At 33.2% G+C, this 13,785-nt stretch overlaps 2 protein-coding genes across 2 annotated transcripts; both read left to right on the top strand.

Moving 5' to 3' along the window:
- The first annotated feature begins 680 nt into the window (after window positions 1-680).
- On the top strand, window positions 681-6,046 carry LOC114745666 (ATP synthase subunit O, mitochondrial-like). Its single transcript, XM_028933830.1, has 6 exons — window positions 681-924; window positions 1,498-1,548; window positions 1,828-2,071; window positions 4,838-4,950; window positions 5,556-5,642; window positions 5,753-6,046. Exons 1-6 carry the CDS (start codon window positions 796-798, stop codon window positions 5,879-5,881), a joined length of 753 nt encoding a protein of 250 aa, XP_028789663.1. The 5' UTR covers window positions 681-795; the 3' UTR covers window positions 5,882-6,046.
- A 4,913-nt stretch (window positions 6,047-10,959) lies between these two features.
- LOC114745665 (transcription factor MYB83-like) lies at window positions 10,960-12,850 on the top strand. The gene is made up of 2 exons (XM_028933829.1): window positions 10,960-11,272; window positions 12,013-12,850. The coding sequence occupies exons 1-2, from the start codon at window positions 10,992-10,994 to the stop codon at window positions 12,773-12,775; spliced, it is 1,044 nt and encodes a 347-aa protein (XP_028789662.1). The 5' UTR covers window positions 10,960-10,991; the 3' UTR covers window positions 12,776-12,850.
- The last annotated feature ends 935 nt before the right edge of the window (window positions 12,851-13,785 follow it).

The raw sequence follows: 13,785 nt of genomic DNA, 5'->3' as shown, positions 1-13,785 counted from the left end.
CTCTTCTTATTAATGAGGGTATTTTGGAAAAAAAAATTATACTTTTTACATATTAATTGTTCTTAACTAATTTTAACTGTTTTTTTGATCAACGTAATTCGGTTATTCGTCTCTTATAATAAGGAACGGAGGGAGTAGTATTTAGTAATTTTTTATCAGCATTTAAGAATTCAATATCATCATTTTTTTTATAAACAATTTTAAGATTAGAGGACTAAAAGTTTACTTTTTAAAGTTAAATAATCAAAATAAAATCTTGTGTAAAGTTAAAGGGTTAAAAGTATACTTTAGCCTGATTTCTATTTACTCATCCAATCCTTAATATAAGACCCAATTCTTGAGTTGGTTTTGGTTCTAAATATAAAACCTATTTCTCATATTTATCAATTTTCTCTAAATTACCCCTATGGATACTCCCTCAACCATAATCAAGTAGAAGAGGGAGAGGGGATATTAAGAACGATGATTATGGTATTTTAGGAAAAATGTGTCACTTTTTTTATAATTAACTAACTTATCTAACTTTCTTAATTTAATTAAATTAGGTAAATAAGTCTTATATTAAGGAGAAAAGGAGTATATCAAATCAAAAGGGCGAAGTTACACGTGTCTAAATTTAGCTTCAGTTTGACGGAAGGACGATGCGCCGTTAGGGGCCTAGGGCAATCCCGTGCTTCCGGACCTCGCTTGCTTCCTATTCTCTGCCTTCATAGTTCGTCCTAGACAAAGCGACTAGTCTGGTTTCTTGTTTCCCCAACAGAGCGCAGAATCATCTGAAATTAGGGTTTCTCGGCGATGGCATTGTGTGGCCGAATCAGATCAGGCATTTGTCTCGTCAACAAATTGACGTATCTTACTTCCGATTCTATCTCTGCTCAGAGATCCACACTTCCTCGATCCCTGATTACCCCCTTCACTTCCCTGGTAACTGAGCTCAAACAACTTTTGAAACCATTTTCTTTGCAATGTTTTTGATTGGATGTCTTATTTATATCTTCGATGTAGTTAAACGATGTTTGGTTTCTGCAGAGTACGCTTAGATTGTTTAAGGAATTGAAGTTTTTTTGTTTTTGTTTGATTTTGACGGAAGTTTTTCCAATTATTCGAATGATTTGGAGTTAAAAGTTTTCGTTTTTGTCTCATTTTTGTGGGTCAGTGCGACAGGTTTTCTTCCCCCCTCCCTGGTTCCTTTGGCACTAGCTGATGATTTTGGATCTGTTAATGGCATCGTTAGCTTTTAAGGAATGTTTCCTCCTTTTTGCATACTCAAAAAGATGGGTGAATAGTTGATGACGAGTTGTTTAATCTCCAAACCCTTTTTCTCTTCAATTTTATTTTTCCCTTGTGTTTTGAAATTGGGACAGGGAATTTATGAGACTGTTTTGCTATGTTCTACGAATGGCTATAGCCATATATTTCAAATGTTTAATAATCTATAACCTTCTGCCAATTGATAATTTAACCGCATCTTATTGGCTTCCCATATTATGCTTGCAGGACTCTAGGAATTATGCCACTGCATCAGGGAAAAAGGATGAAAAAGTAAAGGTAATTGAATATATTTCAGACACGCTCGCATACTGTGAAGGGAAATGGGAGTTGTTGACTATGTATCTAGTTATCTAATTTCTTGTGAGTATGCATATGCTGTGATTACGAGGAGAACAAGGGAAAAAATTAAAAAAAAAAAAAGGGATTGGCCCATCGACTGAAAATAAATGCAAGTAATGCAACATATCTTGTGTTTCCCTTCACATGTCAGTGTTATGATATTCATTGCGTTAATTTACTTGTTTCATGTTTTGTTGCTTCTTGATTGCTCTGTAGGTACCACTGGCCTTGTTTGGAGGTTCAGGAAACTATGCCTCTGCTTTGTATATTGCAGCAGTAAAAGCTAATGCATTGGAAAAGGTTGAGTCTGAGGTTCTTGACTTTGTTGAGGCAATAAAGAAGAGTCCTAAATTTTTACAGTTTACAAAGGACTTGTCTGTGCCTAAAGATATCAGAATTAAGGCCATCGAGGAAATTTCTAAGGAAGCTAAATTTTCAGATATTACGAAGAACTTCCTTGGTATTACAAGCTTACCTTTATTCGATTGGCAAAGTTATTGCTGTGTTTATAATGCTTAAACGAATATTGAAATATGTTTTATCTTGGTTTGAATGGCATGTAATTTAAATGCCCTAGCTTGTTATGGATCTTTATAGCATCAGTGCAAAATCCATACGTATCAATGAAAAAAGTGATCCTCTGATGATAAGTCAATACAGACCATTCCCCTAACCAACACAATGTTGAGATTTATGGGATTTGTAAATTTCTTTCTGGGTCATTATTTTTAGAAAAAGATAGAGTAAAATTATGCTTGCATTGCTGCTTTCGCAGGCTTACTGAAATCTAATGGCCATGTTTAAACCATAATTTTTGAAATCAAACTGACTTTGTTTGAGCCCTGCTTGATTCAGTCACCATTTATGTCTTATATAGATTATCGCTGGTCCGAAATTCTTTGTTCTGTTTTATCTGAGCAGAAAACTTAAGTAAATTTCCATAGGTGTCTACTATTTGGTTCTCAGATAACAATTAGGCTTGTGGAAGGACTTTTTTGGAAGACCCAATCATAGGATGTCTAGCTGTAAAAGTTATACTTGTGTCATTTAGTTTCTGGAGAGCCAGATAAGAAACACTTGAAATTGTACCTATGTTTTGTCATTTATTTATTGTGTTAATGGACCAATACTAGTGCTATTTGACATTTGTTTAGGGATATTACTTGAATGCTTTTATTACTTACTTGTCTTTTAATTTTTTTGCAAAATTTGCTAGAACCTAGAAGTATGGTGCTTATCTTAAAAAATGCATGTAATATGCTACTCGTATAGTTGAACAAGGTAGAGTTTTGATCTTTTATCAACTTACGTGCATGGCGCAAGTGAATCCTCTTTTTTTTTTTTTGGCCAACTGGTGCAAGTGAATCTGCTTATTACCTTGAATGATAATCCCAAATGCTGCCTCATTTTTTCTAGTCACTTGACAGATTGGTTTGCTTAGTTCCCTTATATTTTTGTAAACTATCCTGCTTGAATATTCGATTCTTTTAGTTCATTCTAATATTTGTATTATTTCATGGTACGTAACCTGATCATCCAAGGAACTTCATTGCGCTTACTTGAATATTTTATCCACTGCTAATATCAAGATGCGACCTGCCTTAGCGTGTCAACCACTGCATTATTTTGGTTTGATTCTTTGCTAGCCAGAAAGCTATACCTTAGAAACATAGTGGGTGGTATTCCTTTATCTTCCACTTACTGTACTTAACTGCAGATTACATTTAATGCAATTGGCTTTCTGCTATCTGCTTCTCAAAATTGGTAAAATGAAACATAAATTGTGATGTAAAGCAGCACTGGAATATTTTCCTTTCATTCACAAGTAGCGTACAGACGTACAGTGAGTAAGAGACAGCTCGTAGCAGTCAAAACTCCATATAAAACGATCTATATGAAGTGAAACCAGATTACTAAGTCAAAGAGAGTGTTTGAGAGGCTAGAGTAGCACTCTCCCTCATGGCAACCCAGCCTTCAATGGTCAGCTTCTGACCCTTTCAGCCCCTCAGCCCTGTAAATTAACTCCCTGAATATCCTATTCTGCTTCACAACCTTAATCATTTCTTTGATTCCCTGATTCCTTTAGCCTCCATTTCTATTCTCTATCTGTCCATCTTTGGTTACACAATCATCCTCATGGGGTATCTATCCCTAATTCCCATGCCTATGCCATCTAGAATATACCTGTGATTTATCACATCATCATTCTTTTTATCGTCCAATGAGCTTGAACATTTGATTATAATTGTTCAGTTTTATGTCTCAAAATCTTGAGCAAGGTTCCTTAAATTGTCATTCTTCAATATTTCTTGTATGTCAATCTTTCTTAATATATGTTCCTTCTACACACCTCTCATTAACACTTTAGAAAATGTGGCTTAACTACAATTAGATATTTTATTCATCTTAGATTTGACTTGGTAAAAATCCTGAGCTTGTTTTACAGCCATCTATCATTTACTATAAATGAAGCATTCATTTGGGGTAATCATCCTTATTCATTAAACCTTTGAATATTAAGGAAAGGGCTCTCATACCTCGCAAGGTGTATTGTCCATGGTAGCTGCCATGATCTCCATGGTGGAATTGCATGGGGGTCTGAACTCATCTATCTTAAAGCCTCCAAAGTAAGGTGCCTTTATGGAGCTTGCCTTGGTATCCACCGCCAGCATGTGTTACTGGGGGCATAAACTTTTCTTTCAGTGTGAAAGCACTCCAGAACAGCCCCTCATCTGTAATGCACAACCATGCAGCTTGGTCTCTTACCCTTGAGGCTCCGCCTCCCTGGGATAAAATTATCACAGGCCTTTGTTTGCTCTTGTGCTGTTTCTGCTGAAAGCTTGAAATCTGTTTTGTTTTTTATGAGTGATTTACTGTGTTGGAAGGATCCGTTGATACATGTAGAAGATTTGACAAATATTTCATCACAGGATGATGTACATTGACCAATATGATGAAGATGAATACCATTTTGATTTGAATGCCTAACTAGGGTAATCAAATAAAAATGAATCTCGGCCAAATTGTTGATGTTCTGGGGAAAAATAAAGCCAAATTGTTGATGGTTCCTTATGTTTGAAAATTATATCGTATGCTGAATTTTATATGATGTATTGTAAATATGATAGTAGATGAATGATACTAACTACTTATTTTAAGATTATAAACGTAAATTTTTGCATTATTTTTCTGCTGATATTGATTTATTGGTTTGTCTCTCTGAAAGTTATCGTGGCTGAGAATGGGAGGCTAAGAAACTTAGATACCATAGTAAAGAAGTTTTCTGAGGTGACCATGGCGCACAAGGGAGAAGTGAAAGCCATTGTGACCACTGTTATTGTAAGTAACACTTAGCTTTTTTTTTTTTTTAATTTTACTTGAGGAAAAATTACTGCAACATGTTTGTACTTTGTTTTGAATTCCATTCTGTTGTTAAAAGGATGGCTGGAATTCAGTGATGCAAATGAACATTAATAGACTTATAAATTTGCAGCTGATGTGAGCTATAAACAAATACCAAGAGAGGCATTTTTCAGTTTTCAATTTTCTTTGCGTTATAAATACCTCAAACATCTTTTGGTGACTTGCTTATCTGTTAATTTAAAATTTCAATATGGTAAAATTATGACCTCCACTCCCATATTGTTGCACGCCCATTAAATCTGTTATATTCTTTCAAAGTAAAGTATTTAATTAAATCAAGTTTGAATAAGAATATCTTCTTCCGGTGCATCCATTGGTGCATCTCTATATTTGCTTATGAAGGAAAACTTTTGAATTCTACTCCATGATTTATAGTCTTGTATTATAAGCTGTCTAGATGTGGTAACTTTTTTAGTGCTTAGTTAGCCTCTGTATTTGACTGTTTCGTTTTATGATTTGAGGTTATGTTATGAAACAATTGGGCAGTAGTTGCATTATCTAACCTTCGTGTGTTGGACCAGCCACTTCCTCCTCAAGAAGAGAAGCAACTGAGAGAGACCCTTCAGGAGATCATAGGCGCAGGGAAAAAGGTTCACATTGAACAGAAGGTATTGCGTCATTATCTTTCTTCCTGATATCTCTCTCATCACACACGCGCACACACGCACAAAAATGCCTTCTTAGTCATTGTCAACATTCTTGTTTTTGGTTTTTTCAGATTGATCCTAGCATCCTTGGTGGTTTAGTGGTAGAATTTAACCAGAAGGTCCTAGATGTTTCAATTAAGACTAGGGCTAGCCAGATGGAGCGGTTCCTCCGGGAGCCCATAAATATTGGCGACATCTAGATGGAAACAATTTCTTGTTGACATTTGCTTTCGTCTGCAACAATTTCCCTGAACAGTTCAAGAAAGAGATGAAGTAATCTTATTGCTTTTTTGTGTGTTTCTCATATCTGTATTTGTGGGATGCAATGCAAATCTTTTTGCAAATAAAAGCTACTTCCTCCAAAATGATGCCTCGGTGCCCTTTGTATGGGATTGAGTATATCTTGATTTGGCCTTTTGAGTTATTGATTTGCTCAAATTACTTCTGTAACATCATCCAAGTCTTAAGCACATGAGCTTTCAAATAAATACACGATGGCCCTCTTGCTAGTTCACTGTGCGTGTTTCATAATTTGGATGCTTATTCAAGCTACCAGTTGATTAGAGAGGTTAATATGTGGAACAAAATTCTTAATCACTGTATCATATTCTTGGAGTCAAAATGCTTCCATAGCACTCAATTTTGATGAAGGGATGGACTTCGTTTTCTCCTACAACTCCTAACGTGGTTTGCCTTGTGTACCCTTTGACATGGTGGGGGTGACGACTCACTATGATGTGACTGGACATTTTCCTTTAACACGCAAAATAACGTAAGATAAAATATGACTTGTATATAAAAATGTCATTTTTATGCACGGATGAGAACAAAAGAAGTATTATAATAATAAGAATATAATAAATATTAGAATCCGTTGGCACAAAAAGGGTTGATTATTTGTCAATTCTTCTTTTTAATAAGATTATTTGTCAATTCTGATGTGGTCAACTAAATAGATGGATATTATAATTGTATATAGAGAAAACCTAAGAGAAAGTGTAGAAAGGATTTTTATTTGTATATTTATAATTTTTTCACGATGGAAAAGAGTAATTTTATATATTTATTAAAAAAAGAACCTAAAAAACGTGGCATATAACTACTTGCTAGGCGTTTTGCAGCACTAAAATTGGTGTACTTCAGTTTGTACTCCCGTGCTCCCTTATTATAGAGTATTCGTCTTTTTACGCTCATGATGCTTTTGAAGTACAACCTCGGGGGTTTCTTGGTTTTAGCATCTTTTTTTTTTTTTAATAAAACATTAATTTTATTCATACTCAAAGATTTTTTTGACCAGATTCACACTCAAAGATTACATAATAGTAGCACCAAGGACACAAGGTTTGACAATAACTAAGTTATTTTTCATTATTTATAACTAGGAATATAGGTTCTGAAATATGTTAATGTCACCCGGGTTTTAAATACTCCTTATTCTCTACAGTCTAAGGTACATAAATATTCAAGGTGTAAAAAAAAAAAAAAAGGTACAAATACATTAATCACTTTCAGGTTTGATATAAAACTCTATAAAAAATTTCTCAATTTCACCCTTAATTTCAAGGAATCAATCAATTAATTAATTGCTTATATAATTAAACGTATGTTTTATTTCAACGTTTTATTTCAAACCACAAATCAACTGGTCTAAGCAAGCAATCAACTTTACATCGCCATACAATTTTATGTTTTTCTTAATTTTTACAAAGTATTTCCAGACAATGTGTACATGTGAGTTGTATTTTCTTGTCTTGATAACAAAGTAGAATGTTGCTAGGGACACCCTACTATGGAAGCTATGGAAACCTCTTCCTTATCCTTTGACACATGTTGTTTGGGGAAACAATGCTTTAGATAGAGATACATTTTGAGTAGCTTCACAGATATTCCTTCCCTCACTTTCTTATATTTTCTTTCTTGGAAAATTATGGAAGAAGTCCCTGTCAGAGAATAGCTAGAAAGATTGAATATAATGAAGTTGAGAATAACTATACTGCCCTTGGAGTATAATGACAAAGACATTCCAATATATGGGTTTGATTTTGGACTGGAAAGTGACTCAGATTATGGGAATTCATCGATCGGTAGTATTTTCCGGGATTCATGAAATTTTGTTTGCCGGAAAAAAATGGCATGTAGGAAATATTGTGATTAGGTAATGAAAGGGAATCACACAAAGGGGTATCACTTTACAGCCAGGAAGAAAAGGATCGATGGATGTGTCACATATTTTCATCTTCATATTCAACAACCAACAAAATTAGAGGGAAAAAGAGAGAGAAGTTTATTTATAAAGAATGAGTTTCCTTGTTCATGACTTGATAATAGTGTAACTTACATTTTATTGGCTGAATTATACAAAAATTACCTAAATTTTGAATCTTGTGCAAATTAAGTAACTCTTTAACCTTTTAAAAGTTGATAAGAAATTGTTCATAAATTTTTAAGTCTGCCAATTAATTCATTAATGGCGAATATTATGTTACTTGAAAGTTTATGGGGAGTTTATTATAAAATTTCAAGAATCAGGAAAGTTATCTGCTCAAAATTCAATAGGGATTATAGATAGGATTTATGCTATTTTATGATTAATATATTGATTGATAGTTGATGATTGATGCCTATTGGTTACAACTAATGAAATCTCCAATGTACTTCAACTTAATTATTATAACAAATAACAATAAATTATTGCCGCCCTTCAATTGATTTACTAATTCGGCAGATTAAAGTGAAAGTCTTAGGTCCATAAAAAAAAAAAAGGTGAAAGCTTTAGATTGTATACTTTGATATATATATATATATGTATAAAATAAACTAAAATAAAATATTCTTTGTCATGTATGTTTCACGTTGACGGGAATATTGAATTATAGTAACCAAAATGCTTTAATTTATGGCAACCATATATATAATTAAGATTTTGACAAGATATGGAAAAGAAAAAAAAAAAGAAGATTGAAAAGGAGATTGCTTTGTTAGGAAGAGGACATCAAATGCTTTAGTTAAAATAAGTAGTTAGACCCTAATGGAAAACATGCAAATAATGTAAGCTATACACTACCTTAAATTACACATATCCCATCAACAAACAATTGTCAAGCATCAAACAATTTAACCTTATTTTTTTAAAAATTCCAACTTGAAAAAAAACATAACATATATACATATAACATAGTGAGTAGGGATTTTTAATACAAGGTTTTAATTATTTGCTTTCATATTTTGTTGTTTATCACCATGTCATGTCATTCATTGCATTATATGAAATAACATTATTTTTGAAGCTTGAATCAAATATTATGGCATGCCAATAGTTAAGGGATGGCTCAAAACAGATCATAAAAATTTTTTTTTTGAATTGAAATATATATATATATATATATATATATATATGTGAACACACGTGAGTTTGAAGTCTAAAACTTAAAGAGAGAGGATTATGTGAATTGGAAGCAAAAGGGCTTACGTTTGATAAAAAGAAAAATGATGATTACCTTGTGAGTGAAGTAAAATATATGGAAAGAGACAAGAATTGAGTCAAAGACAAGAACACCAACCATCGCTCTTCCTGTCTCTCGTTACTTTCTTCTCCATGTATTATTAATGGAGAAAAGTTTTCTTAATTACAATCATTTTATCAAATGACAAAATCTCATTAATTATAATAAGTTGATTTTGAAAGTGAGTTATACATATGGCCAAAAAAAAAAGTGAGTTATACATATCATTATTTTTATTAACTTTTAATTATCAATATTAACTTAACTATGTTTGCAATAATATTAGGAAGTCTCACAAGTTAGTTGAAACAAAAGAACAACTAGTTGGATGAAAAAAAATGAGGTCTGCAATGATTTTTAAGGGCTAAGGTGGATCTAACATCCTAAAGTATTTTTTCAGGTGCATTCAATATTTTAAAATATTTTGTAATGTATCCTGCACCATGAAATATCTTTTTAGATGTGTTCAGTACCGTGAAATATTTTTTGATGCATCCAACACTTTAAAATATTTTTTTCTAGATGTGTCCAGTACTTAAAAATATTGTTTGGTGCATCTAGCACCAAGGTTAAAAAAAAAATACTCCAAAGTACTGGATGCACTTAAAAAATACTTTGGGATACTGGATGTATCACAAAATATTTTAAAGTGCTAGATGTACTTGAAAAATAATTTCAGGGTCTTGGCCGCACTTTAACCTGATTTTTAATGCAATTGACTTTTTTTTTTTACCCAAAAGCCATTTTAAAGTTGAAGCAATTCTTTTTAGCTTTTAACTTTCGGTTTTTGGGTTTTCTTCATACTTGACATTTTCAAAATTGATTTTTCAATTTATCATAAAAATAAGTTTCTGTCTCAACCTGATTTTTCTATAGTTTATACAAAGATAAATCAAATTACACTAACTAATTTTTATTCCAGTTTTAGTTTAGTTGGGATAAAAATCACTTTCAACTATGTTAATCCAAACAAGTCATAAGTATCAATCTACATTTAGCTGCCATGCATCTCTATACATTGAATTGATCATGATGTATATATATAGTCTTGCATTTGAACATCCTTATGTTTAAAAGAAGTGATATAAGAGATTGTGTACACATATGTATTTCTAAGCACACACTCATGTACTACTTCCGGTCCTATTTATAAGACATCATTTGTAAACTATAAATGGGATCTTATAATTAGAATCGGAGGTAGTACCTTTTTTTCCACCTTTTTTTTAATTTTATAAAATGCATCTTCTATGATTACAAATTTGAATTGATATATATTTTTCAGTTTTAAATGTAAAAACTAGATAACTAATTTATAAAAATAAAAAATAATAAAATTAATTATTTATAATATATATATATGTTGGTTTCTGAAAGTTTCGTGTTCAATCATTTGCAATGAAAACTATTCCTACATAAAAACTCTTGTTCAGCATATGTAAAAAAAATTATAATTTTTGAAGGGAAGGTCCCCCTTGAGTCCGTTTTGTACTCTTCCCAGGATCAGCCAACGAACTCAAAAGGCTCAATACATGAACACATATATAATATTCATATAATTCCTATTTGAAGCAAACCCCACGAAACCATCAGAATCATCATCACCATTCCCACCCCATGAAGCTACCCCCCCTCTCTCTCATATTCTTCTCTACACACGCACACTCATATATATATATATATATATATATAGGTATAGTAATTTTCTCTTACATCGACCACAAGGCCATCACTTAAGAAGCTTGCCTTATATATTAATGCTTGTTTGTTTGTGTGTGTAGCAATAAATAGCAACTAGCTAGATTTGATGATGGCGAAGGACAAAATGAAGAACAATAACAGTAATACTAAGAGCAAGCTGAGGAAAGGGCTGTGGTCGCCGGAGGAAGACGAGAAGCTGATGAGGTACATGGTGACGAATGGACAAGGTTGTTGGAGCGACATTGCCAGAAACGCTGGACTTCTTCGTTGTGGCAAAAGTTGTCGGCTGCGTTGGATCAATTACCTCAGACCTGACCTCAAACGTGGTGCTTTTTCCCTTCATGAGGAACACCTCATCATTCATCTTCACTCTCTCCTTGGCAACAGGTAACGAACTCATTTTTCCTCCGACATTGTTCTGAACCATGTTCTTATTTGCCTTGCAATTCTCTCAAGTTGTTTTTTTTTTTTGGTCATGCATATGTTATTAATTGTTCGGTATCTCAAGAGGAAGTGAGAGTAGAAATATTCTTTAAAAAAAAAAAAACCTAGATAATCTTATCCTAAGCCCATCTCAGTTTCATCACAGCTCTGATTACTTATTGCATATTTATACATTACAAGCTAAAGAATTTGGTTTAGCAGAATTATATTAGAATGAAAGATGAACAACTGCATGTAAAAGTACATCTCCCGTGAAAAAGCCAAATGAGATAGTACTATATATTAATTTTCTGTCATTTGGGATTTCTTGTTATGAAGCATATGCATATGCATATATATATATATATATATATATATTTGCACACTTCATTCAACCAAAATAAACCTTCCCTGATATCCCAAAAAGAGACACCTGGTAATTTTAATTCTCTTGTACAAATATCTACAATATAAGTAACTTTCAATTTTTTCCCCTTTGATTGTCTTTTACATATAAAACAGCATATTGTTCTGCTCTACTCGTTCAGCTTATATATTATCCTTTTAGAGCTATGATCTAATGCCTTCAGACTGCACATTTTTCAATCACATTATTGCCTTCCACGAATCTCTGTAAATCATGAGTAATTTAAAATTCTATAGGGTTTGGTCCAATTAATAATTAATTTTTTCCTCATATTCAGATGGTCTCAGATTGCTGCGCGTCTTCCTGGAAGAACAGACAATGAGATTAAGAATTTCTGGAACTCTACATTGAAGAAAAGGTTCAAAAATAACAACACTTCCTCATCTTCATCACCAAACAACTCATCATCCTCGACATCCTCATCATCAGACCCTAAAAATCATGTCCTGATCAGTGGAAACTCATCAAGCATGATCGACCCATTAATGCCCATGAACTTCTCTAATTCCTCCACGTCATCCTCCTTGTCCATGCAAGTCCCCATCATCTTCGGAGATCAATTAGTTTCCGATACCTTTTTCACGTTGAATCATCATCTTGACACGAACAATGTCGAAGGAGCTGGTAATTTTCCTTTATCTGCAGAACTCGGCGACATAGAAGAAGGGCTTTATAATAATAATGGACATTATGGGACAACATTACTACAGCCTAGTTGCAACCTGGAAGGTGGTCGTGGAGGCAATATCGAGGTCCCAAATTTTCATGATCTTAGTGTGAAAAGCCACTACAACAACTTCAATAATAGTTGCTTCAATTACACTAATGATCATCATCAAATGATTCAGAGCTCAAGTAGAGTAGAGGGAGAGGGCATGTTTGGGTTAGGAAATAGCAATAAGATCATCAATAATCATACTATTATTAATGAGCATCACTTAGGAGATCAAAACCTAGTGGGAGATCAATGGGATTTGGAAGATCTGATGCAAGATATGTCTTCTTTTCCCTTCCATGATTTTTCCAAGTTAGTCGAATAATAATTAAGCAGTGCCAATATATACCAATTTTCAGCGAGAAAAGAACCATATTTTGAATAAAATTCTGAGTGAGAGAGAGAACCGGAGAGGACTCTTTTTAGGCATTACTTTTACAAACCCTTTTTCCCCTTCATTGGAAGCGACCGACTCTGAGATTATATATCCAAATGTCTTAGGTGATATTGTTAGTGTCTGTGTCTCTCTAGGGTGGCTTACATGGGAAGCAATGATATTTGCGGGAATAGCTAGGGTTGGTGCAATAATAAATAATCATGAAGGGGAGAAATGTGAATAGTGATGATTAAGGATAGTGAAGAAGAGCAGAAGAATAAAAACGTAGTCAAGTTTAGTTGTGCTTTTGAATTTTAAATGTATAGTTTATGTTTGTGTATGGCTTAAGGAATAATATTGTTATTGAAAGATCGTGGTAGCTGATAAAAAAATGTACAATTTTCTGTATGATGTATCAATCTATCAGATCACATTTGCGAATTAGGAACCACTTTGGATTTCTTATCTCCTCCTTCTCCTTCTTTCTCTCTCGCTCTCTCTCTCTCTCTCTCTACACACACACACACACACACATCTTGAATTTGACTCCTCTAAAATTATGACGTGTTTTTAAAGTTGAGAGGAGAATTAAATTTGCATGATGTTGGCTTGCTTTATATGCAATTATCATCTATTAAATCATATTAGCCTCAATTCCAATTAACAGTTAAGAGGTGGCTCTTACAACGACCAACGAATTTTTTCTTTTTTTGTGTGTGGCTTTTATTCAAAATCAAATCATGAGGTTTAAGGATATCAATTTTCTTCCATTTGGTTCAATATCAGGTTGGGGTTCACTTCCTTCCCCCCTATGTGGTTATGTGCCTTTGAATATTTCTCATATACTCTTAGTTTCATAACAATTACTCCATTCTATCCTTTTATTTTTTTTTAATACACGATACAAATAACCGAATTGTGAAGATTAAGAGTTTGGGTAAAGTAAATAAATATGTAAA

Source organism: Neltuma alba, unplaced genomic scaffold (assembly GCF_004799145.2).
Source record: "Neltuma alba isolate B1F8T4 unplaced genomic scaffold, ASM479914v2 tig00004747_pilon, whole genome shotgun sequence".
NCBI classification, from domain to species: Eukaryota; Viridiplantae; Streptophyta; class Magnoliopsida; order Fabales; family Fabaceae; genus Neltuma; species Neltuma alba.
This window is presented reverse-complemented; position numbering and strand designations above follow the sequence as displayed.